The sequence below is a fragment of the Trachurus japonicus genome, chromosome 12, assembly GCF_045865225.1.
Source record: "Trachurus japonicus isolate A0001 chromosome 12, Traja_1.0".
In the NCBI taxonomy this organism is placed as follows: domain Eukaryota; kingdom Metazoa; phylum Chordata; class Actinopteri; order Carangiformes; family Carangidae; genus Trachurus; species Trachurus japonicus.
In genome coordinates, this window is record NC_140918.1 from 16123491 (window position 1) to 16150135 (window position 26645).

The following is a 26645-nucleotide window of genomic DNA, read 5'->3' on the forward strand; positions in this document are numbered from 1 at the left end:
TCTCATCCCCATCCCACCTCAACCTTTTAATTATGATCCTAAAGTAGACTCTCTGTTTCCCAAGACCTCAACCTCTAAATGGATTTCTAACCATTGCATGAACCTTTACGTCCCCCAATACAGACCGCTAACTCAGATCATTCGGAATAAAATCCCAAATGACTTAGAATAAACATCAGTTTGACGGAAAAGCACCCCATTGGCACTAAGAGTGAATGATGAAAGAAACATGCTAATTCAGGGTATGTGAGACAAGTGCAATGCTCTGGATTTACAAAATGAAGCACAGGGGAGCACTGGTGTCTATATCAACAAGTACTTCCCCTGTAACCTCTGTGGAGGAGTTGTATTTTCCTGGGACCTGCTCAGCTGGTTATAGAGCACACGGATAATAATCTAAACAGATATATAGTCAATATTGATATATTTTCAGCATGTATTCATTACTTTCTCAATTTGGAATCTTTGCAAGTCGGTAAAAAAAAGTTTTTATTTTAGCATCAGCCTTTGCTACAATATGTCAGCAAATATATTCAAATAATACTGTAGTTGTGGCAGCTGTTGAGTCAGTCTACACAAACAACAGGGATTACAAATGCACATTGCATACATTACATATACACTGTGAACAAGATAGAAAGTTAAATACTTGTGGCTCACAAAACACAACAAGGTAAAATATCCTAACAAACAGTGGTCACTGACAAACAGTTAAATAGGTGCAGCAGGCAACAGACAGGATTCCAAGTTATTGTTCAGATATCTCTGCCATAATGTAAGAGATACGGTAAATCAAGCAACTATGGCAGTTAAGACTCTCCAATTTCAAGTTACATGCATTATGGCAGATTTATGAGTTCACAGTTAATCAAACGTCTTCTAAAAAATAATCTTTTCACAAAAGTAAAATTCACAACAAAGAGGTGAGATTTACAACTTCATTCCCGTAGAAAAATAGAAGCCTATAATGTGGCTTCTGGCTTGGAGAGATCCCAAGGAGTTAAAAGTTCCCCCGTAGATGTGTACACACGTCTATGGGAAATGTGAGCTTGGGGACTGCAAGATGGAAGATTCCCCTCTGTTGTCAAGCTCATTTTGAAGCCTGGTGAGGTTAGACAGCTCCTCCAGCTCCTCAAACTGTCGGTCAGTCTTGTGGCTCACCAAAGAGCGGTAGAAATGCACAGCAAAGACAATGAAGACTAAACCAAAGGGGACCATGATAGAGGTGGATGTAATGGCAGCTGCCACACCCGATGAAACTGTATTATTGCTGGACTTGTTGGGCTTCACTGGCAAAAATTTTACCCAGCAGAGTAGAACCACCTCGGCTAGAAAGAGCAGCGTCCCGATGACTGTGGAAAAAGCCCATGCTAGTTCAATGTGCCGGTGCATTCGCTCATGTGGAGACTCCTTCACAGAATTCAGGTTGTGGACATTGCTGACCGCCTCAATATTGGGCAAAATGCAGGTGCTGACCATGAGAGCGAACAGATGAACAGCCACAAGGACGGTCGTGCAGGCACTGAAGGCGATGAGGAGAGCAGGTGGGTAAGGATAGCTGTTGTCCAGCTGTACTTCCACCATAGCCACCTGTCAAAGGAAGAGACCAGGAAATACAACTTTATACAACTCACTCCAGTATCCTGCTGTAGGATGTGACAGATTCATTCATACAAAAAGTGAAAGCATAGTGCAACAGACAGCTTACCATTGCAAATCCTGAAAGCAGGGCTGATGTCCGACTGGAAGCCTTCAGCTTAGCTCGACTCAGGTACAGCTTTCTCCAGGACAGTGCTTGCAGTGAATGCTCGTTCAGACTCATGTTTTCCGTTTTAACCGAGGACAGGACGAGCAGCGCTGGTGTAGTTAACCTAGTTACTCTTGCGGGAAGCAACAGAAACAAGCATTCAACATGCTAACAGTGTACACTTGCAAAACATTTACCCTCAGCCAGCTGACGGAACTGCGGAAGCTATTCTTTTTTTCCCCACCACCAGTCTCCGGCGTGCCTGCACCTTGCATTACCCACAAGCCTGTGCGCTCAGTGAACAACATCCGCTACTGAGGAAAAACTGTTGGCTGCATATTTGCTCAGTAATGGGGGTTGTTGTTTCACAGCCCTTGGGGGGGTAATAGTAGCGTATTTACCACCTTCAATGTGCGATAATTGTAACATAAATAGATTGGGGGAAAAAAACTTGAACGGTTGAATGCACTATTACCCCATTCCACGTCATTCCCGCCACGGCCAGTGCATCTAAAGTATAAATAATGTTAAAATGAATGAAAAGGGACAAAAGCAGCGGTTCGTTGGGAACTAGATGCTTATCGCTTGTTTTACTTTCGCACGGCAAACTGAGCATGTCGCTAACAGTTCGTCACAGGGAATGTTGTTTGTTCTTGGCACAAACAAATAGCATGTTGTCCGCCAAATGCATGCATGATGTTTCCTGGTTTGTAAAAAAAGCAGATGAGAAAAAAAAAACCCCAATGGGACTGACATGCAGTGACGCTGTCCTACAATGTTTTGGTTCCTGGCGATGACGTAATACACAAAACATGGTTCCCTTGTTTTGAACCTGAAAAAGCGTGTAAGCTAAAGTGCTCCTTTAAACTTCGCCACGCACGAAGATGCTTTCCCGAAACTGAGTCGTCTTCCGGACAAAACATTCACAAAAGAGACGATGGCTCAGCCCGCGGAAACGTGTGCTGAATCTGGACGCAGGCTGGTGTGTAGCCCATAACCATCTGCCGTGTTAACGTTAGCTTATGAACCGAGACTGGCAGGCAGCAGCGAGCTAATTAGTGAGCTAAAGGCTAACGTTTGCAACTGTACCCGTTAGGATGTTTGTCAAGTCGGTTTAACCTGCTCGAGGCAGGGTCCCGCGAGGGAAATCAATAGACCTGACATTTTGTGCTTTTATAACTTATCTTTGTCTCCATAGTTGTTCGGCGAGCCGTGCGTTAGTTAAAACAAGATAAACCAACATCCAAATCAGTGGAAAACCTGCAAAGATTCACATTTATCGCCAGTTGATAACGTACCAAACAAAACAGCTGCCTTCTCCCTGGACAAGTGTCGTTTAATAATTATTGTACTTGACGTCACAGTTAAGGAAAAATGAGTCTACTGCTGCAACGTATGTACTGTTAAAAAAAAAAAAAAAAAAAACTCCCCCCTCATTCACAGGGCTGCAGACTGACCCTAAATGGGGGCATTATGCACCTAAAATTTGAGACAGCACAAGTAAATTTTTCATCTTCTTGCACATGTGCATGCAGTAAATTTACCTTAGACAGGTGAAATGTGCAAGGGGCGACTCAAAAAAATAAATAAATCTGTTATCTGTCATTACAGATGGCAGGGCAATGTGTGTGAGGATCATGAATGAAAAGGAAATGTGAATGTTTGCCTTGCAAGTTGATTTATGTCCCTAAATTTTCTGACCACGCCGCTAAATTAGGGGCCACTGTGCTCCTAGTAAAAAAAAAAAGTTTGTCTGGAGTCCTGGTTTAGTTTTAAGTTTGGGATGAAATAATTATTCAGTCACTTTACACCAGTAATACGGTGTGTTTGTGTAACAGACAAGGGCCTTTGTGGCAGTGAGCTCGCTCTGCCCTGCACCAGTGATTCAGTTTTGTCATGTTAATCATCTTGGTTTTCAATGGCAGCGCTCCATCTGCCGGAGGATGTATGACGAAAACGAGGATTTGTCTGATGTTGAAGAAATCACAAACATCAGAGGTTTCAGCGTGGAGGAAAAGCTCGCCAGTGACAGTTACAACGCAAACTTTGTCTGCCAGATGGAGGGTAAAGGTAATGTGACACCAACATCATATCCACCTTTGATCAGCGTTTACTACTGCTTGTCATTGCACTGCAAGAAGACATCTATCCATGTTGTTGTTGTGTGTTGTGTTGTTGTTTTACTACCAGTTTAATTCTGTTAATGCCATGGACTAAAACAGGCACTCACTGTCTTGCAGACTTCACTTATGAGTATGTGCAAAGAGAGGCTCTCAGGGTCCCACTCATTTTTAAAGAGAAGGATGGACTAGGGATCAGGTGAGAAGCCACTGACCTGTTTATAGAAAGTTATAAAGAATAATATTTGACAGAACCTGCCATATATTCTTTTTTTTTTATTGTCAGTGCATGTAACAGATTAACTGATTGTCATTATACCTCTCTTTGGTCTGCACAGGATGCCTGATTCAGACTTTACAGTGAGTGAAGTAAAAGGTTTAGTTGGTAAGTTGAAAGCTACAGACATCACACACATTAAAGCTAATATGTTTACTGATGTAGCAATTACATTTTGGTGCATCAGAAAGAGAGATAGAATCCCAGCTGCCAAGCCAGAGATTGGGTGGAACAACAACTGTATAGGTTAGTGAGTGACCGAATAGTGCAAAAATGATCATTAATAATAATTTAAAATCCAAGACATGCCAGATAAGAAATCTCTGCAATAAAATAGTTGCCAGATTAATCACACTGATTGAAGACACTTGCACCACAAAAGATTTGAATTGTCCTCAGAGTGCCATATTGTCTCATCCATTGTCATATTTACTATGACAACACAGTGTACAGAGGGGAAATACATGTTCAAAAACATGTTCAAACAGCCTATAATGTAACTACAGTAGGTCTGTCCTAAGGTTTAGACTGCGAGTTTAAAAGTCTGTGGAAAGAAGAGGAAGAAAATGTTAATAAAAAAAGCTGCTGTTTTGTAAGATATTACATATGCAAAAGAAAGTAAGCACCAAAAATGTTATGTTATGCTTAAAATAATCTGACAGGTGGATGTAAATCAACAATGAAATTAAATGTCATAGCCGTAGTATTTTTAAATGACATTAATGATATGTCTTCTTTCACCAGTATCACAGTCTTTGGTTTATGTTAGTGATTTTAACTGAATGAACATGCACACAACTCTCTCACATGTTGAAATAGACAGTAAGACAGTCTTATCATTTTTCTTAAACTAGGTGTTTGTTCATGACCACTTACTGAGGGGCTTTTTATGTAATACTGAAAAGTCTATGTTTCCATTCAGTATCTTGCATTTGTATCTGTTATTTATATATTAAACATATTTATTAGACAATTTACCAGCTACAATAATTTCTGAATATGCCAAAAGTCATCTGTATGAAGTGAGGCCTGATTGGAGTGTAGTTGCGCCCCCTAGTGGAAGAAATTATAAATAATCTGTATAATGTGAGATGCTGCAGTTGTTCATGTTGGAATCTGTCCATTGTGAACAAAACACATTTTCTGTGTATAAATCTAAGATAACAAAGATAACATGTGCATGTTTATTCCACCTTGCAGACATATTGTATTACATGTTGATGACAGGGGAAGTGGTCACCAGTTCATTTCATCATGTGTCCTGGTGGTTCTTTTGCAGGCAGTCGTCGGTCTGTGGATGTCATGGATGTGAGCACACAGAAAGGCTCTGAAATGAGCATGGCTCAGTTTGTCCGGTATTATGAGACGCCAGAGGAGGAGCGGGACAGACTCTTCAATGTCATCAGTTTAGAGTTCAGCCACACCAAGCTGGAGAACCTCATCAAACGACCCGTAGTGGTAACACAACACACACTCTCTGTATGGTGTTGTGATGTTGGTTATATGAATGTGACGAACCTGGTGCCATCTTGGAAGAAAGTTTGACTAACAACACTGATCGCTAAGCATACAGTTTTAAAGGGATAGTTCAACATTTTTGGCAAATTGGCCCATTGCCATAATCCCTATAGTTTTAGGAGTAGGTTTGTTACCTTTAATTGTCGGTGCAAGCTATTTTTAGAACGGCGGAGCAGAGCCGTGAGCTGCTCAGAGCTACGCTACGGAGGCTCCTGGGATTTCTTGGTTTCCCTCATCAAACTCATCAAATACACAATCCAACAAGGCAAATGCAGAGACACAAAAAACTGCCCCAGACAGAAAAGCGCATCAGCGGTTTTGCATGAATTGACCTCGAAAACAATTCTGTCTTGTAACGTTCGGTTATTATCGCATAGCGCGGTGAATGTGCAGGTCAGAACTTGTCCACGAGAGCGTTTTGGAGTTGTTGGATTGTGTATTTGATGAGTTTGATGATAAACCAAGAAATCCCATTAGCCTCCGTAGCGTAGTTCTGAGCAGCTTGCGATTTGGCTCCACCGTTCTAAAAATAACTTGCACTGACAAGGTAACAAACCTACTGCTATGACTATAGGGATTATGGCAATGGGCCAATTTGCCAAAATGTTGAACTGTCCCTTTAATTTCTCTCACAGGTGGATCAAGTTGACTGGGTGGACAATATGTGGCCTCGTGATCTGAAACAAAGCCAAACAGAAGCCACCAATGTAATCTCAGAGATGAAGTACCCCAAAGTGCAAAGGTATGGGTGATCCCAGTTGTGTTTGTTGAAGTGCACATCTCCCTCCCATCTGAATGTCTCCATGACTGTAGAGGGCTGCATGCTGTCTGTGTTTTCCACCTCCTGTAAGTGCTCTTGATTGTTGCTAGGCAGCAGAGTTTTTGATGGTGGAGGATGGTTTATAACGGCTGTGGTCTGACTGCACAGACACCTCTCGGCCAGTCAGCTGTCAGCATTGGTACACAGGAATCAAAACCAACCGTGATGTTCCTTTAAACCTCAGTTGCTGGTATTTCCACCCTACTTATCCCTGTCCGTCCCCGTCCTGAGCTACATTACATTCTTATTATATTAATTGAATACAGTTCATTGAAGTTAGATATGTGCCTGTGTAGGTCAGGCCAGAGGAGAAAAGACTGACTTTTACTGATATTCATTAACAGATTTCCACCACCATTTTAGTCTTTTTTCTTTCTTTCTTTTTTTTCATAAGCCAGCTGATGCTTGCAGGCTTCCCCTTAAATTGCTACTTGTCACAACATTGCCTGAAAGATTTCTATTCTGCCTTTAGGTCTCTTTTAGGATATAATCATTCTGTCATAAAGCTGCATAATATATAAATAAATTTCTTTTGATATATTGTACAGCCTTACTTATTTACTTACCTATTTACCATGCATCATTATTAGTTGTACAAATGTGTAATTCATATACAGTACATTTTGCAAATAGAAACATGTCACAGAAATTTGCTATTTTTATAAGGGTTGATTAATTATTTATTTATTAATCAGTAATTTACAATTGATTGCATTTTGATAATGTATCTATGTGTATATTGTGTTTTCTAAAAGCATAAACACCAAACAAGCTACATGAAGTCAGTTTGGTCTCTAGCTTTGATTTGATGGGGATTTTGTCACAGTTCAAGCACCAAGTGCAGAGAAGTATTAGCGGATAAATTTATAATGAGAATAACTGTTAGTTGCATTTTGTCATTTGCCCTCGGTTTGTCATGCTCTTTCATGCAAATGAAATTATTATTATAGAGTCAAATGTGCAATTGTGCCTATAAGCCATTCTTTGCCCTGGCTGCTGTGTCATTGTTAGTTCAGAGTGACCTGGTTCGCCTTACAAGTGATGACACTGCAGATGTTTTAGATCAGAACACGACACGAAGCTGACAAAAAATGATGCCAGTGATAATTTTTAACATTTCTAGACAGCAACCTGTTCTGCTTGATTATATTGACAGCTCATCCTGGAGAGTAATGAGGTACAAGTTAAGAGATGTACTGTAAATCAACTAATTTGACGCTAGCTGTGGCTTGCAAAACCAAGACAGAGATGACATGTGTAAGCAGCAGTGCACTAAAAAAGAGCCGAGCTATATCTATTGTTACCACATCATATCACATCCCATCATTAACTGACCAGTCTTGACATTTGCTGGTCAGTCACATAGATAATGAACTCCACTACTTGTTCATACTGTTACAGCTGACTGGGTCAGTGGCTCTATTCTTTTTTTAAATTTTATTAAAGAAACGGTCACATCATCTCTCAGTGGGTTACACAACATAATACAGTGTAAAGATTTCCTTTTTTAATTTCTGTTTACACCTCAGTGCACAGACTTTTTTCAGATAAACAAAGCTAAATTGGTGAATCATTAATGTCTTGGAGCGCTTATCATTCTCCAATTAATTTCAGAGGAATGATGTCCTATTGTGAACAATTTTCTATGCTGTAGTGCCCCTGTGAGTTGTTTTCATTGGTAGGTAATGTTTTGTAAAACACAACTGGGATTACTGCTGTCTTCTAATTGGATGAACTGTGCTTTTCTTTCATAGACTTTTTTAAAAATGGATTGCAGTCTGTTAAACCTGGAGATCCTTACTATCTACTTTGTACAGTGCATATCTTGTAAATAATTGAGTTTTTCAATTTTCTCTTCTAGGTATTGTCTGATGAGTGTGAAGGGCTGCTACACAGATTTCCACATTGATTTTGGGGGAACTTCTGTGTGGTATCATGTGTTCAAGGGACAGAAAGTAAGTTCAGTTTATTTTCTTTGTGCCTTCACTTAGGGGAAGAAATGAATAAAATAAATGTCTGATAACATTTCTGGAAACCTAACCTGGTCACGACTGTACAAAATGACCTCTAAATAAGGATTTCTGCCTCTCCTCAGGTGTTCTGGCTGGTGCCTCCCACCTCTCATAACCTTGCCCTGTACGAAGACTGGGTCCTGTCAGGCAAGCAGAGTGACATCTTCCTGGGAGACCGAGCTGATGGATGCCAGAGAGTGGAGCTTAAGCAAGGATACACCTTCTTCATCCCATCTGGTGTGTTGGCATGGTTGTTCTAAAGTAGCCAGCAGGAATAGATTAGCAGCCACTTGAATGAACAGAGATCCTAAGCTTTATCTGAGCATTATACACTACATTCATCTCTGTGAGTTTGCATGAATCCTGTATAATCCTTATCTCTTTATATAAGTGTTTTACTTGTGCCTTTTTTATTTATTTTTTAATATAATTAAGGTTGGATTCATGCTGTCTACACTCCTGAGGACACGCTGGTGTTCGGAGGCAACATACTGCACAGCTTTAACATTCCTATGCAGCTCACCATCCATGAGATAGAGAACAGGACTAAGGTGTGTGGCAGAGATCTGATCTGCACTGCAGTACACTGAACTCTACCTGGGATAAGTTAATCTCCTGGAGAACCAGGGGAAAGAGACGAAAGAGTTAGAGGTGTGATGGAGAAGGAATTAGTTTAGTTTGGATTGTAAGGGCAGAATATCTGGCAGTGTCGAAAAAACATACTGAAAAGATATGTAGGGCCCAAAGGAAATTCTTACTTGTGTGTTTATGTACCGGATTCCAAATTAAAAAGCCTGAAATAGTTTGGGGAGATGCAAATTATTCTTTCTGGGTTATTTCTGGATCATGTTTACTATTTTATTTGTGTAGTTCACTGACCTCTTCAGTGTTGTATTATTTAAAAAAGAATAATAATACAGTCAGTTTGTTTGTGTGCACAGTTTCTGCAGTGTTGGGGGGAAAACATATTTATATTTACATATAGTCTTAGCTTCTTTATTCCTTTACACTACTGTAGTGATGCATTTTCTGTCTGAAGTCTGTAAAACATGTCAAAAACAGACAGAAATCTGCCTGCAGAAATCCAACAGCACCAGTTTTAATTACAAGACATTTAAGAGATCAGGTTACTACAAAAAGCAAACAAAGACTAAATTACCCATGGATTATTGAGTGCATGTAAATACACGTTTGTTTGTTTTTGTCTCTGCTTTCAGGTTCATCCCAAGTTCCGCTTCCCCTTCTACTATGAGATATGCTGGTATGTCCTGGAGAGATACCTGCACTGCCTCACCAAACGCTCCTACCTTTCTCAGGAGATGCGCAAGGAACCTGTTCTAATGGGTCAGTGAAATTCAGTAATGCAGCCATTTTGTAATATCTCTTGTGCGTCTTCAGAAACTCCTCAAAAACCCTGTACTGCAGTTGTAATTAGCTCTCTCCAGTTACTAAATCTCTTGTTAGATGTTAATAATGAATGACATTTCTGATCTCCATCTGTCCTGCTGCATTTTAACAGTCTCTCCAGAAACATTATCGACACACCCTGATTTCTAGGTGCTCTAATTCGATTTGTCAGCATTAGCTCTGTTTTAGTGCCTTTAACCAAACTATGAGTCAAGACCTGTGAAGCCTGTGAGGTCATTAGATTTTAAAGGGTGGGTTATGGTCTGTGCACTTGTCTTTGCCCATGCAAAGTGAGAAAATACTCAGTCTTCTCATTTGTGTTGGTTCTGCTGGAGGGAGTCCAGCTAACTCTTGTTAAGCTACGAACATACCCACAAATGTAGGAATATCCTCCCAGCTGCTTCTAATCTCTCTTTTTAAAAGACCTTGCTCATTACTGTTGGACGTATACAGTAATTTACTCTGGTGCTCTGCTGTTACCAGATGGTATTTTATCTCTGCACCTGGCACTGCAAAAAAAATAAGTGTGGAGAGATAGAAAACAAGTAATTTCATAATTAGATTTCTCTCTTATTTTGTCCCTTCAGACTATGAGACAAAGGCAAACACAGAGAGCCCTTCCTCTGACTCGCGGAGCCAGGACATGAACGAGGACTCGTGTGAAACTCAAGTGAAGGAGGAACAGGGTGAAAAACCAGAGAGGGTCGCTCAGGATGGCCCCTGTTCTCCAGACAACGGGAGGGGCCAACACCTCAAAGCTGTTTTATCTGTTGACTCGGAGGACAGCTGTAATCCTGGCTCCACTTCTCTAGATTTCCCCAAAACCCCCTCCGACTCTCCGGCCTCAGAATCTCAGAATAAATGGACTCATTTGACGGAGTATGAACTGAACGGACTGAAGACACTAATTGAGAAACTGGAGTCACTCCCTGAAAATAAGAAAAGTGTCCCAGTGGGACTAGAGAATGCACAAGCCCTGCTGGAAGACATGAAGGTAGATAGAGAACAAGTTACAAGTTAGTTACACACATGAATTTACAAGACATATGATTCAAAAAGTAACATTTTTAACTTCCTCTGTGGCTGTTTAGGTTGTCTTAAAGGAACATGCGGATGATGACCCCAAATTAGCGATCACTGGACTTCCTGTGGTGTTCTGGCCGAAGAAAACTATAAAGGTAAGAGTGGGTCAGTTGCATCACAACTGTGTCTTTCAAATTAAGTTGCATTTTACATTTTATACACAATTCATTGGGGCTTTTTCACATCTTACAACTGAAAAATCAGCTTTGATGTTATGCACCTGTTGCTTGGCTTAAATATTTGAACTTTTCATCTGAGAATTTAGCTCTCGTATGGGAGGATGTATGTTGAAGAAATCGTCTTTGTAGTTTTTAGTTGAGTGTAATAGTGCAATGTATTTTGACAGTGAGAGAGAGATGGTGGTGGGGATCACTCTCCATAGTGATGGCTCAAACACAGTAGTGGTATAAAATACTTTTGTGTGATGGCTACTGCTACAAATCAGCTGCTGAGAATACAGAAATACAATTTTAAAATATGACTCATTGCCAGAAAAGCTTATGTATTGAATTTTAATTAGTTTAGTTATGGAACTGTAGTATTTATATAACTATAAGTTTAGTATTACTACTTTATGAAGTTACTCCAGAATAGTTTTTATTTGAAGCAGCATCAGGTTGACCCAGTTTATTTCTCTTTGATCTGTTTTCTCAATTGAATCATAATACAAACGGGCAGTGTGAACATCTAGATTCTGTCGCTTCCACCTATACATTTCACATTATTTTTGCTCCTGTTCTTCTTTGAATTTCCTGTTCCTACCTCTCTTACCTTCGTCCTCACTCTCCTCTCATTGTCTCATTAATTTCAGCCCCTCTTACTCTCTCTCCCCTCTCCTGCTCTGACACTCATTGCACTCCTTCCCTGGAGCAGTAGATGTACTTATTTGCATAATTTTGACTTAACTGGCTGCAGTATTGCTTAACGAAGTATATAATGAGTTTTTTTTTTATCATTTATTTCTCCCACCCCGAAAACACATTTGTCTACATGCTGTGTTTTGTTTTCACGATTTAATTTGTCCTCTGGATCACAAAACAACTGTTCAAGTGAATTGTAGATAACAAAAAACATTGATTAATGTGAACAGCAAGTACAGAGCAACTGATGCTGACCTACACCTCACTACATCATGGCTTTCATGTTTGTGGTCACAGTTCTAGTTTACCAAGCTCAGACTGGTGTAAGGATTTATAATTACTGGCAGGTATTGTGGTTATAATGGGCAATTAAAAGGGACATTTCAGCCATATTCTTAGTATGTAAATACAAATTAACAAATGTATATTTACATACATAACTGGCCTGCAGTTTCTGTCTTGACTTGATTTCTGTATTATTTTCCCTTTGTTTTAATTGAGTCTTTTTCCTTAATGCCAGGGTTAGAAAGCCAAAGCCATAATTATAACTGATAACTGAATTGGGTATTCATTTGCATTGTTCTCTTAGTTACAGTGCATTATAATCAAGAACAGCACTTGTCAAAATGTGCAGAAATAATTATAAGGGTGGTGAAGAGTACAGTTCGTGTGCTCAGCCTGTATTGTACGTCAACCAAAAAGAGGTTAAGTTTAATTAGTAAAGTGTTTGCATGCACCGCAGTATGACTCTATTGTATCTGTTTTGTGTTTGAGATGTGGTCCATGCTTTATTTTCTGTGAGTCTAAACACCGCACGAGCTGTGTAACAGGCAGAGAAGCCTCAACAGGGGGGAGAGTGGGGTGTGTTGTATATGAATGTATGGAGGTGGTTTCTATTGGTCTCGTGGAGCCTCTGGATCACCCCCCGCCCGTCCCTCCAAAGGCCAGCTGCTGGTCGCGGGGCCTCTTTGTGTTTGCCTTTTGTAATGAGATGCCATCTGGCTCTATTGGCTGTGCAGAGCCTGCTCTCCTCTTCCTGTGATACTCATCATGAATATGACAACACGATTCCTGCATTTTCTCTTTTCATTGGACGGAGGCGGACTACCCCGGTACATATTCTGATGCACTGCAGCCTCCCATTGGCCCCGTGCTTCCCGGCACCCCTCCTCTCTTACAGGGAGTCAATCCATATTAATGAGGCAGGCTTGTCTGTGTTTCCTACATCTGCTTGTGGTATTGTGGAGCTTTGGAGCAGGAGGGAGGGCTGTAGGCCAGACAGCAGTAGCAGGAGTAGAGAAGGAGGAGGAGACTGCAGCCATGTCAGTTTGCTGTGAGCTGGACGGTGTGTGAAAACCAGCCATGGCCATGTCGCTGAGCGCTGATGATGAGGACTACGACTCAGACTCTGAGCAGGTTAGCACATCAAACCCCTGCAGGCAGGCATAGTGAGGCCACCAGAGGAATGCTTGTGCCAGACAGATCAGCGTGCAGCATCACAGGGCAGCGAGGAAATGGAGCTACCTGGAGAGAAATGCATTGATTCAGTCTACCTACTGAGCTTAGTGTTTGATTTTTGCCCTTTGTTTTTTTTTAGGTTTTTGTGTTGGGCTCGCGTGTGTGTGTGTGTGTGTGTGCATGCTTGTGTGTTTTTGTCAGGTAAAGCCAGCAATCAGGAGAGGGCTGTGTTTATATAGCTCAGAGCCTCAGGGCTGCTATTGGTTGTTTCAAAGGAGAGAAGCAGAGGAATGGGAATTCATGGAGATGCAGAGGATGAATCTTTGATGGTTTGATTGCAAAAGCAGCAGATGGGCAAAACAAAACAAAAGGTTATTGTGGCAGTATGTGTTAATGAGAGGGCAGTCATTAAGAATTTTCTTCTTTTTTTAAATATTGTGCAATATGAATGTCAGGTTGATGAGATGAGACTTGCTGACACAGAAAGAAATGTGTTGTTAATTTGAATGTTTCTCTGACTTTACTCTGCAACACATCCCTTTACATTAATGATGTGTATTTGGATTTAAAATCATACATTGACCACAGATGACTGAATCTTTATTTCTTCTTTTTTGACAAATACCGTCAGACCTTTTCAGGTCTGTTTGTTTCAGTCTTGTGTGGATGCACCTGTTCTTGGTGTCACAGCTCAGCTATTTGAACTGCAATTAAAGAAATCCACAGCAGGCTGAGTAGCTGTGAAGAGTTTAGGAAGTGTTGCCCAAAAGCCAAACACACAGTTGAGCTTTTAAGCAGCAATCTGAGCAAGTTGTGAATTATTTGAACTGCCATAAAAGCTGCTTATACAGCCTCCTGTCACCATCTTGAAACCAAGGTGTAAACACTCCAAGGAGTTGTTGTTGTTCCAACTGATACTATTTATTTATTTATTTGCAGTTTTTTAATCCACAGTCTTCACTGCTTCCGAGTTACAATACACACCGGAGCCTTTTGGTGTGTAACTTCTTGTCTTCTTAGTGAAATCTGGCCAAAATCCTACATGTTGTGCACCAGAGCAATTGCATGATGTGCAGCATCAGCTTTACAACATATGCCATCCCTAAAGCTTAACAGGAAAGTAATCCCTCCTGGAACTTGTGAACCCATTTTATTGCCAAGTTAATTGTTTCTATGCATATTCCTAGACAGCATAAAGGGGAAATAAGGCATTTAAAAAAAAAGAAATGTAATAACAAACGTGTCAGTGATCTGTTCACACCAGTGTTTACCAGACTCTGAGGTGTGTTTCTTTCTGCTGCGACCGGCTATCTGATTCAGGATTTTTTATCTGCTTTGATTAAACAATTTGCCCTGTTGTTTTCTGCAACCTGTGCTCAGAACGTGCTGTCCTCTGTGTGTGCTTAAGGTGATGTTAAGCACACTCCAGTAATTGATTTCCACTGTTCTCCACAGTAGCTGAAGAGTTGCCAAGGCTGTGTCGGTGAACATAAGAGCCCGTCTCTCATAACGATTCCCAGCTGAATGCGCTTTGAGGAGCCAAGGAATTACTAGTTGGTCACTTGTACTGTCCTTATTACTGTACAAAGAGGGGACATGCGTACACTAGACAACTACCGGTGGCTGAACTCAAGTCAGATACGAGCTGTATCATATCTCCCGATCAGGTAGCTTAGATATTGTCGCAAAAAAGCATGTGTACCTGAGACACAGGGTAGTTACTTAAACTGAGAGGCATAATATTGTTGTTGACCTAGTCTGTCAGAGGGATATCTGCTTTTGTGATCACCCCCCTCAGCAGCAGACAGTAGGGGGGGATTTAGAGGGGGATTTAGGGGACAATATGGACAGCTATCTCAAATCGTCTTCCCCTCTATCATTTTTGATTCAATCCTCTCACATGCAGTTCAAGTCCCAGGTGTAACAGAGCAGCAGCGAGGACACAGTATGTATACACCACAGCGTCTGACTCCCTGTTATTAAATGTGCAGAGTCTGGCATCAGCAGATTGATCATAAAGTGAGACCTTCAGTTTGACACATCGTACCTGGCAGGAGCAGCGTTACAGAATACGGTGCTTCAGCTACAGTGCGGGGTTTCTTTTTTTTTTTCCTGGGATATCTGGTCTCATTTCAGTGTCTGTAATCCTCCTGAATACCCCCAGAACAGAACAGTACAGTACAGTACAGGCTGCACACGCCCAGCCCCCCCCACCCCACCCCTCCTCCTCCTTCCCCAATATTTCACTCTAATCCTGTCTGGTAACCACACATCCGAATGCCTATGTCAGTCTATTTCATGGCTGTTGTTAGAATAAATTATTGTAATATGGTTAAGATTGAGGCTGCTTTCTTTTTCTGGTAGAGGGTCTCATTACAGTTCTTATTGGTTACAAGTCTCCGTGTCATAGACTGTTCTGTTAGGGAACGGGACGTGGCTGTTGCTATGCTGACGCTAGGAAAATCTGCACTGCCGATGTAACTAAAGAAATCTGATCTTCATTTCCAAGAGCTGCAGTGTTTCTCACTCCCCGTTCCCGTTTATTTCATCTCACCCTCTGCCACACATCTCCTCACGTGGCACGGTTGGCAGCATTTTGACATGTGGTTTTCATGTTAAAAATACATTGTTGTGGTTTGAGGTTCTGAGCTTGGAAAGGAGCAAAAACATATATAACACAAGAAGAGTAATGATTCAGATCAAAGGCATCTCATCTCCATTACCCACTTCTATTAAATAGAGCACATTTAATGTGCACTGTTATAAATCTGTCTGCACGCCCCCTAACACAGAATAATGGGTCCTAGTGATCCATGTGTGAAATGTAGCCATAAGTGCAGCTTCTCTTTGAAGTAGGAACATGCAAGCAAGTGAAGTGCTAAATCTGGAAGACGCCTCTGGGGACATTCTTGATGTGTTTGTTTTCTCCTGGATCTTGTGCTATAACAGCCATGAAAAATGTGTTAAAACACAGCACGTCTTGATCAGGTTTGTGTCTGAAAATAATACACTGTATCTGTATTCACATAAGGATGCAGGTGCTGTTTCCTGTTTTATTTTTTTGTTTTTATTTTGCATGTGTTTTTGTTTGGAATCACTGACCCAGAATCAGAAAGAGCAGAGAAAGGATCTGGCTGTACCACCGACATGGAGCATATCACTGACCACAGCTGAATTCAATCTAATGTTTTGGTCTTTCTTATTATACAACATGATTGTAAGCGCTTATTAAAGAGCTACAGCACCATTACTAAATGAAATACAGTGCAATTCAGAGCTTAAGATCGAGGTGCTCTCATGACTTCCTTGTACTGATAAATCATAATTAATTGGTAAAAAAATATTGAATTAAAAATTGATAATTATGTACAATACATGATTTATAATATACGCTTGGCTGACTATTTAGTATCTGGTAATTTGAGGATCCCAAACCTTTAAGTCTTGCGAATGCAAACATGTTGCCTTGGACACACATACATGCTCAGATATGCTTCATGCTATTACTGTATTGATTTTTTGTATGTACAAATTCATACATTTATTATAATTGAATACATTTATATTTCTTCTCAATATGTAGCAGAATAACATTGATTAATACACATACAACTTAATGAGGAAGCTAATTAATCAGACCTATAGATGCTATTTATTTAATATAGTATATCTGTTCTCTGATGTTTGTTTTTTTTGGTACCTGACACTGTATCCTCTTCATCCTTTCAGCCTCGGCCTCCCAATCGGCCGAAACCTAAGATGGCAGCTTCTCCTGCATCAGCAGTCAAGCTGTCAGCCAGTCGGGGAACATCTGGCGCCAGGAGGAGAAGGACCCGCTGTCGGAAGTGTGAGGCATGCCTGCGGACGGAGTGCGGAGAGTGCCACTTCTGTAAAGACATGAAGAAGTTCGGGGGGCCAGGCCGAATGAAACAGTCCTGTATAATGAGGCAGTGCATAGCAGTGAGTTCCTCCTTCATATTGTTCCCTGTGGATTTTTTTATGTGATAAACAAATAGTTCAGTGACAAGATTGAGACAACTTCTGTGTCAGTGTGAAGCTGCAGCCATCAGTCACTTAGCTTAGCATAAGGACTAGAAACAGGGGGAGACAGCTAACATGGGTTTATCCAAAGACAAAGAACCAACCTACCAACAACTATGAAACCCTCAAATTACCATGATATGTTTTATTTGTGTAACATACACAAAACCTAGGGTTCAGTTTGACTGCTTTCAGTCTTTTAAGTGCATTTCTCAAAAACTAAAACCTCTCCTTTAATTCTGTGAAACTGGAGTTTTTAACCTGGCTGCTAGGGCAGAAGGAGGTGAATTGTTGGGTGAATTGTGTGGTTGCTGTGGTAACTCTAAGTGATTGCTGGTTCCTATTTTTCATTTGTTGCGGTGGTAACACTGGTAGTAGTAAGAAAAGCAAGCAGCAGCAGCAGCAGCAGAAACAGAAGGGTTAGCAGACGGCCATGTGTAGTGTGGTTGTATGTTTCAGCACCACGGACAGAGACACGTAGCGAGGACTGGGTTTGATTGTTTCTGCAGCAGACAGTGTGTAGACAATGAGATGCATTCAGTTTGACAGTGTGGCCACTTGGCTTCTGCCTCATTATCCCACACTCATGGTCTTCAGCTGTTTAGCAACCGGTGGTTTAATCTGCGCCAATATGCTGAACCCACTCTTGATGCTCACTTGCTCCGATGCAGAGCTAAGTATATCCCTCGGTTCATCATCACCTGCTGTGCCACATGAGTAAAGCATCTCGTTTGCTTAGGAAGAGACGAGAATCTCTAAACAAGATGGGAGTTACAAAGCATAACGTATTGGATTTGAGTGAATATGATCAAATAAAAATGAATAAACCATTTTTAGAGCAAGTTACAGTAAAAGAAACACAATTTATTCTACTGTATATAACCTGAATCTTTAATATGGGAATACACTGAGCCACATTTTAAAAATCAAGTGTCTTGATGCTGTTTAGCTCACAGGTGACACACATAAAACACTGCTGATAGCTAATGCAGCGATGTGATATGTAAGTGACAGAAAAGGAGGTGTGGTTTAGCCAGTTTAATCACAGGTTTGAGCAACAGGAGTTGTTCTAAAAGAGGAGAGTGACTTGACCTTATCCTGTCCTCGGTGTTTTTGTCTCCAGCCCGTCCTGCCCCACACAGCGGTGTGTCTCGTCTGTGGAGAGGCAGGGAAGGAGGACACTGTGGAGGATGAGGAGGAAAAATTTAATCTCATGCTCATGGAGTGCTCCATCTGCAATGAGATTGTTCATCCTAACTGTCTTAAGGTAAATTACTCAGTAGAAAACATGTGCGACTGGAGAGTGTTTTCTTAGAGTATTAAATCTGTTAAATCGTCCCTATGTGCTTCTTTTTGTTCAGGTAAAAGATTCAAATGGAGTCGTCAACGATGAATTGCCTAACTGCTGGGAGTGCCCAAAGTGCAACCATGCTGGGAAAACAGGGAAAGTAAGCATCTGTATAGGCTTTGTATGGTATGAGTGTGAATTGTGTAAAAAACAAAACAAACTGAGAACAATTAATGTGTCTCAGGATCTCAGAACTAGTAAAATAAAGTTGTGCTCTCTTTGTTTCTAACCTTTTGGCCTCAAAGCAAAAAAGGGGGCCAGGTTTCAAATACGCATCAAACCTTCCTGGCTCGCTACTGAAAGAACCGCGCTTAAACCGGGATTCAAAAGAGGAGCCCGACCCCCCCATGGTGGCGACAGCGACCGTTACCGCTTTGACGACCACGTCTGCCGTGAAGAGAAAAGCAGAGCGGGAAGAAGTCCCCAAGAGGAAAGACGAGGAGCCTCCAAAGAAACGTCCCCCCTTGCTGTCTCTGGACGGTCCGCCGCGACCGAGGATCGAGGACAACCCGCTGAGGAAAAAGAGGAAACTTTTTGACACCAATGATGAACCTGTCATTGTGAAAAAGAAGGTAAGACAAAGTGGAGAGAGGTGGCTGCCAGGTTGCCATCATTGTTTGTATTGAAGTTAGACTTTAGTTGGAAGTGAACAGCTGTGGTGCGTCCAGCAGGTCGTAGTGCAGCAGCAGAAAGAAAAAACCCTGAGAACAGAAGAAAAGAACTGTGCGAAAATATTGTTGCTGCTTTTGGGTCACCGCTCTTGGACCAAATTGTTTCCATTTTAAATTAAAAAATTTGATTGAAATACATCAGAGTATCCGCAGAGCTCCCTTAGACATCTGGAAAATAGGAGAGAAACTGTAAAAATCAAACATGAAAAGCTTTAATTAGTATTCTCAGCTTCACACTGATAACCTGATAATTTTGCCTGCCTCAAAAATAATCAGTCTCGTTCTTTCACAGAAGAAGCTTTCAAAACCAGATGATCCCATGGCTCCGAAGCTGCTGCGTCAAATCAAGACAGAGAACGATCACGGCGATGACGATGATGATCCGGAGGATAATGAAGAAGACGGATTCCCGTTGGACAGGGTTCTTTTAAGAGAGAAAACCGAGTATGACGACGAGGACCAAGACGAAGATGAGGAGGAAGAGGAGGAGGAGACGCCGATAAAAGAAAGAGACAGCGGCGTGGACGACAAAAGCAAGGTCATGTTGAGTCCACTGCTGAGGACATCTGCCGCCAGAGAGAGCGACCACTCCTCGTCCAACTCCCCCAGAGCCGGGCCGAGCAGCGAGTCGGGAGACGCTCAGGAGAGGAGCTCGGCTCAGATTAAAGCTCGCCATCAGCGCCGACGCCTCCCCAACAAGGAGCTGAGCAAAGAGTTCAACCAGGAGGTTCCCAAGACGGAAGACTGTCTGAGCAACCAGAACCACGGTCCGGTGAAGACGGAGGACAGCCCGGCCAATCACGGTCAGCGGCGGCCGCTGAAGAGCGAGGACTCTGTGACCAATCAGAACCGAAAACCACTGAAAACGGAGGACACGACCACTAACCAGAGTCGCAAGGCTCTAAAAACGGAAGACGGTTTGGCCAATCAGAACAGACGCCCGCTGAAGACGGAGGACAGCCTGGCCAATCAGAACCACAGGCCGGTCAAACAGGAGCCCGAGAACGAAGTGGACGACCAGAAGCCTCGCTGGCCTCTCAACAACGGCAGCAGCGACCTGGGCGACTGGCTGCGACACCGGGGGCGGGAGGTGAACGGGACGCCGCGCGGCTACTCGCCCCTCGGCTGGAACAGGAGCAGCGCCCCCATCACGCCCATGTGCCCCCGGCCGCTGCCCTGCCGCTCGCCGCCCAAATGCATCCAGATGGAGCGCCACGTGATCCGGCCGCCTCCCATCAGCCCGCCGCCCGACAGACTCCCCCTCGACGACGGCGAAGCTCACGTGATGCGACGGGAGATGTGGATGACGGTGTTCGGCCACCTGACGCACAGAGATCTCTGCGTGTGCATGCGCGTGTGCAGGACGTGGAACAGATGGTAAGAACAGTTATACGGATGAAAACATGTATCCTAGGCTGCATCACACAAAAAGCGTTGCTATGGAGAGAAAAAATCGTTTCACATAAGAATCGCAATATTTTTTTTGACGATTTTTAAAACGATTTTTTTTTTTTTTAGAATTTATTATTATTATTTTTTTAATATTGTGCAATGTGCATTGTTCACCTTTTTTACATACAGAGAGTCCAGGTTTTGAAAAGGGTTTAAGTTCACTTTATAATGGAGTATGTTTATGTGTTATGTTATGTTTAATTTATAGGCTCCTACAGTATTTGTGTGCAGATAAATGTTAAAATGTAGCAGTTTAACCTGTCTATCTGTATCTCATTTTGTCAGAAAGGTTTCAGAAGCCTGCTTTTTCTATACTCTTTTATTTTTGCCTCTTTTATGCAGTCCAGGCTTTTGAAAAGAGAGTAAACATATATATTGCTGCTGAATAAATCTTAAAAACTGACTTACATTTATTTTTGGGGGAAATATGGTTCCTGGAATCATCAATCATAATCATTCAACTGTTTCACTGGTGTTAAAAATGCAGACTAAAAATCGAGAAAATCGGCAATATCGTAGAATCGCAATTTAAATCGAATCGGCATCCAAAAAATCGCAGAAGAATCGAATTGGGAGAAAAGTATATCATCCCAGCCTTAATAGAAGTCTTCCCCTGTGTGTGTCGACAGGTGCTGCGACAAGAGGCTTTGGAAGCACATCAATCTGAACCGGTGTAAGTCCATCACGCCCCTCATGCTGAGCGGCATCATCCGGAGGCAGCCGGTGGCTCTGGACCTCAGCTGGACCAACATCTCCAAGAAGCAGCTGAGCTGGCTCATCAACAGGCTGCCAGGTAAACACACGACACAATCAACCGGGAGTAACACTTTGTGTGCGCTTTGTTTGGGTTTCATCAACAGCCAGTGGAAGAGATTAGATGCAACTCTGGAAAGGAAATTAGAGTGCTCTCTGTGACAGTGTTGTGTGTTAAATATTACATGAGGTCGGGGACAAAAGGAGGCAAAAAGCTCAGAGATGTTCTATAGCCGAGCAGATCCACATGAGACGGATGATGTTGAAATTTTTACATAATTCTACATAAATGTTACAAAGAATAATGAATAGAAAGAACCCGAGGAGCTGGTTTCTTTGTTATGATGAAAAAATGTATTTGACAGGTAAATTATAGAGATGCAGGGAGAGGGTGAGTCACCTTGATGCCGCCTTAGTAACCATTAGCACATGCAGTAATTGACCAGAATTAGCCATTTATAAAACTGCAGAGTGTAAAATAGATGGTGGTTTTACTGCACAACCCAAAATATTTTTCTGACACTAATAAAAAAGTTTGAGTTGTCTTTGTGAAACTCTCTGAATATGAACCACGAGTGTAACATGTTCCCACATGGCTCCTCCATGATGGTAATTGTTTCCCAGGAGTCTCCTGAGTTTAGATGGTTTAGTTAGTTTGTGTGATTTTCTTTGCTACTTATTCACGTCTGTGCTGGATCATGTGGTTAATTAGATATGAATATTAACTGCATCTGTGTTGGTTTATTTTGTGACCTCAGATTAACTGAAACTCTGGAGACAGAAAACCTGGAAAATAGGACACATTTTCAAACCAGGCTGAAGAGACGAGATGAATCTGGAGTGTATATTTAGCTTGCTATGTTGCTGCTGCTGCTGGCGGCCACGTAGAAAACCCCTCGATAGAGCTGACAAAAGAACACGAAGAAAGCTGCTTGGTTTCAACGTGCTGACGTGTTGGGTGTCTTCTTTGGCGCCCCCGCAGGTCTGCGCGTGCTGCTGCTGTCCGGTTGCTCCTGGGTGGCTGTCTCCGCGCTCTGCACCTCCAGCTGTCCTCTCCTGCGAACTCTGGACGTCCAGTGGGTGGAGGGACTGAAAGACGCCCAGATGAGAGACCTGCTGTCGCCTCCCACGGATAACAGGCCAGGTACCAACCTGCCGTTCACACGCTCTGACAAAGCAGAGAGAAATCCTTTAATCCTAAAGAAACATATAGAACATCACCAGATTTAAAGGGATAGTTCACCCAAAATTCAAATTTCACTCATTTTCTACTCACCCTCATGTCGACTAAGGGCTGGGAGAAGTTTCAGAGTCCTCCGTGCCTTCTCTGAGTTACAGGGGGGCTCGGCGCAGCACTGCATTGCCACATGACTCACTTTTCTTCGTCGTCAAAAAGACACACCAAAAAACATCAAAATACCTCCATACTGCTCGTCTGTATTGTCCCTCTTGTATTGAAGCCCTAACATGAGAAATTGTTCCGAAAAAAAATCTTGTGCGATTTGCACTGCACAGGCAGAGCAGTGAAGTGAGACAGCTTCCGCTACAAACAAGCTTAAAATATAGACTTATTTAATTTTTTTCGGAACAGTTTCTCATGTTGGGGCTTCAATACAAGAGGGCGAGCAGTATGGAGGTACTTGGATGTTTTTTGGTATGTCTTTTGGATGAAGAAAAGTGAGCCCCGTTCGCTACCGTCATATGGCAATGCAGTGCTGCGTGGACCCCCCCGTAACTCAGAGAAGGCACGGAGGACTCTGAAACTTCTCCCAGCCCTTAGTCGACATGAGGGTGAGTAGATAATGAGTGAAATTTGAATTTTGGGTGAACTATCCCTTTAACATTTAATTTAAGTCAATTAAAAAAATTCACGCAAAGGCTAATTGGCCCAAACTGCCCAACTGAAACTTGTGAGTGAGTTTTTAAAAGAGATTTGGCAATTGAGCGAGCTAATGTTTGATTCTTGTTTTATTGTTTTAACTCCAGTATTGTTTCCACATGTTTTTATTGCTGGTAGAACATTTACTCAATGCTGGGATGTTTTTATGATGTCCTACACTTTTATGATGCTTACTTGAATTCTTCCTTTCTCTTACCAAGTTTAATTTTACTTACTAAGAAAAATATAAATACAGTTTTTCATTATTATTGTTATTACTATTATTACACTGAGACACATTACTTTTTTCCTCTGTCCGACCATTAACGCCCTTCCCTCTTCCTTCAGGTCAGTTAGACAACAGGAGTAAGCTGAGGAACGTGGAGGACCTGCGTCTGGCCGGGCTGGACATCACAGACACGTCTCTGCGCCTCATCATCCGTTACATGCCCTTGTTATCCAAGCTGGATCTCAGCTACTGCAACCACGTGACGGACCAGTCTGTCAACATCCTGACTGCCGCAGGGACGACCACCAGAGACTCGCTCACTGACATCAACCTGTCAGGTGCGAGCCTGTCTTTGTTGGCTGTAAATCTGCCTGCATCTGACTTGCTCCCTCACATGGAAACTTGAATTAGATGCACTGAAGTATCATCTCTTTAGCTGAAGGATCATATTGGTCCCTTAAACACAAATAACACACACACGCACACGTGAACATTTTATCACCTAAAACATTACTAGCAGGAAAAGATTTAAAACCTGAAAACACAGTTACATTAACACACCTACTTTTCTTTTTTACCTATCCTTAAGGGGATGTTAACGTTCAGTTTTTGTTGAAACTGTTTCAGAGAGGTGTCAAACGCTTTAGTTTGTATCGTTACTTGTTGTTATTCTGTCGGAGGCATTAAATATCATCCAAATTGATTTCACCCTTTATTGGAAAGGGCACACAATGCTAAAAATAATCAGATTGTACGCTTGTTTTCTCTCTGGGAGGCCATAAAATGTTAAAAGCCGTGGCCATTCATGGAAACAGCTGAAAGACAAATGTGTTTCGGCTTCCTGTCGGGTGCAGCAGTCTCCACATTTATTCCAAAAATACTGCTCACCACAGTGCGGCCTTTGGATTTCATGTCCTAGAATATCCCAAAGGGTTGATTAATCCATGTGTGTCATAGCTTTTTGTCAGTGCAGGTGACCCATTACGCATCATTTGTTCTTTTTCTTCTAACCCAATTTCTCCTTGTGCAGTCTGTAACAGGGTCACAGACCAGTCGCTGACCTATTTCAAACGCTGCGGAAGCATATGTCACATCGACCTGCGATACTGCAAACAGGTGACCAAGGAGGGATGTGACCAGTTCATCGCAGAAATGTCGGTCAGCGTGCAGTTTGAACTGATAGAGGAGAAACTGCTGCAAAAGATCAGCTAGACGCACGGGGACTGTGTGGGAGACAGTTTTGACATTGTACAAGCGGTGAAGCTACTGTCCACATGGAGGCAGCAGACGACTGTGCGCTCGTGGAGAAGCGGCACCGGGTCTCACAAACATCTGCAGACTACTGAACAGACACCGGGGACGTTGTCTGTCGCCGTGCTGCAAAGCCAGAATGTAAAAAAAAAAAAAAAGCGGAAACCTTGTCCAGCGAAGGCAATATTGCAAAAATGTTTTTGTTGTTGTTTGCACCTGTTCATAAGTTATTTATTTCTTTGTATTGATTGTTTACGTATTGTATCATGTTTAATCTTCTGGTGTTCATAGACTATTTTTTGTTCCAATGCAAAGTTTATTGCATTATAGAGTAATATTTTTGTATCAGAAAGTGTTTCATACATTTATGTGCAGAATTGACTGCACCAGTGTACAGTGTCATACCATTGAAGTTGATAATCACTCGGCATTACTGTTAAGCTCTTTATTGTTGAGAGGCAAAGGTCTGAAGATTTGTTGCCAAACTGTAGGTTGGTAGTTTGTGTTTGTGTGGCTGTTTTTGTATTTTAATATATATGTCGATGCGCGGTCTGTGATTGGACACAGGCAATGTGCATTTTGTTTTTCATATGACTACATACGGTGTTGCTCTGTCTCTAGAAGAAAAGTCTAAAGAGTTTATTTGCACTGATACGGTAAATACGAATACATGAATGTATTCACACACACTATACAGTGTACAGTGTATAAAGCCTATTTTTTCAGCACTAAAATGTTCTGCGAATTCTACTAACAGCTTCTAGTTACTGGGTTATATTATATCATATAAACACATACCTGCATACAAGGTGTCTGTTCTGTCAGACATCACTCTTTAGTGTCGTTGGTGCTTTGTGAAAGGAAGCGTCTTAGCGCTGCATGCAGAAAAGAAATCTGTTTACAACACAGTCAGTAGAGTTAGTAACTGTTAAATATTATAATCATCTGTTTACTCCTGTCCTTTAGCTGAACTCCACATGATTAAAGACTGGGAGTCAGAGCTGAATCATGCAAGAAATAAAGAATAACCAAAGTCCAGGAACAGGACGTTACATTCACACAAATCTTTTAGATGAGAACAGACAAGATAAGTGTTAACTATGAGTCTTTCTTTATACCGTACATCCCGAAATTCTTATGACCCAGAAATTTGAGTTCAGAATAGCGATGAGGGAAAATCTTCTCTATTATTTAAACCATATTTGCTTCAATATTTATCTCCACAAAGTTGATAAATTCAGTTTTAGGGCCAAATATTAGTAAATTAAAAATGAGGTAAAAGTTTTATAGGCATTACGTGTCCACACTGTTCAGGAAGAAACTGCAAAAGCATCTTTCCTGAAAGATTTGTGAAAATGTAAACATGAAAATGGATTTTGTTCACTCTTTATTCCTAATCACAGATTCAGCTGGAACAAAGGTTGTTTTCTTTAAAATTGTTTCTTAAAAGTTTTATTTTTTTAATGACTTTTTTTGTTTAAAATCATCAAAACCTATTGCATCTTTTGCATTATTTGGTAGCATTTTCAGAAGTATCGTTCTTACTGTGCGCCTCTATTCACCATCTTAATATTTGAAGTGGTACAGAAATCACAGATTTTGCTATTGGAACTTGTCTAATAACATTTCCGACTCTACGATGTAACGATTGAGTAGATTTGCATTTTTCTTGATCTTGAAGCGAAACTTTTTTTAAATAAAAAGTATTTCAAAGTTTTT

At 41.6% G+C, this 26645-nt stretch overlaps 2 protein-coding genes across 8 annotated transcripts; one reads left to right on the forward strand and one right to left on the reverse strand.

Moving 5' to 3' along the window:
* On the reverse strand, window positions 1–3109 carry orai1b (ORAI calcium release-activated calcium modulator 1b). Of its 2 annotated transcripts, XM_085793505.1 has the most exons (3): window positions 3048–3109; window positions 1709–1881; window positions 809–1590 (listed from the first exon to the last, which is right to left on the reverse strand). In XM_085793505.1, exons 2-3 carry the CDS (start codon window positions 1820–1822, stop codon window positions 1033–1035), a joined length of 672 nt encoding a protein of 223 aa, XP_085649631.1. In that variant the 5' UTR covers window positions 1823–1881; window positions 3048–3109; the 3' UTR covers window positions 809–1032. The 2 variants fall into 2 exon arrangements, with proteins under 2 accessions (XP_085649630.1, XP_085649631.1); XM_085793504.1 differs by having other exon boundaries at window positions 1–1590; window positions 1709–3109.
* On the forward strand, window positions 2531–25676 carry kdm2bb (lysine (K)-specific demethylase 2Bb). 6 transcript variants are annotated; one of them, XM_085793499.1, is made up of 21 exons: window positions 2531–2729; window positions 3673–3817; window positions 3988–4066; window positions 4206–4252; window positions 5424–5602; window positions 6298–6404; window positions 8344–8437; window positions 8578–8731; window positions 8930–9045; window positions 9712–9838; window positions 10489–10895; window positions 10993–11079; window positions 17032–17262; window positions 18467–18610; window positions 18705–18791; window positions 18937–19263; window positions 19655–20739; window positions 21444–21607; window positions 22550–22711; window positions 23795–24013; window positions 24706–25676. In XM_085793499.1, exons 1-21 carry the CDS (start codon window positions 2685–2687, stop codon window positions 24885–24887), a joined length of 4188 nt encoding a protein of 1395 aa, XP_085649625.1. In that variant the 5' UTR covers window positions 2531–2684; the 3' UTR covers window positions 24888–25676. The 6 variants fall into 6 exon arrangements, with proteins under 6 accessions (XP_085649625.1, XP_085649623.1, XP_085649624.1 ...); XM_085793497.1 differs by having other exon boundaries at window positions 2538–2729; window positions 18928–19263; XM_085793498.1 differs by having other exon boundaries at window positions 2538–2729; window positions 18928–19263; window positions 19658–20739.
* Window positions 25677–26645: the final 969 nt, after the last annotated feature.

Bases quoted from the DNA above. Each gene is read 5' to 3' on its own strand.
- kdm2bb (XM_085793497.1), top strand. From the start codon at position 2,685: ATGGCTCAGCCCGCGGAAACGTGTGCTGAATCTGGACGCAGGCTG. The intron at 4,253-5,423 runs GTAAGTTGAAAG...GTTCTTTTGCAG, and splicing joins TGAAGTAAAAGGTTTAGTTG to GCAGTCGTCGGTCTGTGGAT. The intron at 8,438-8,577 runs GTAAGTTCAGTT...GCCTCTCCTCAG, and splicing joins ATGTGTTCAAGGGACAGAAA to GTGTTCTGGCTGGTGCCTCC.
- orai1b (XM_085793504.1), bottom strand. From the start codon at position 1,822: ATGAGTCTGAACGAGCATTCACTGCAAGCACTGTCCTGGAGAAAGCTG. The intron at 1,591-1,708 runs GTAAGCTGTCTG...TTCCTTTGACAG, and splicing joins TGCTTTCAGGATTTGCAATG to GTGGCTATGGTGGAAGTACA.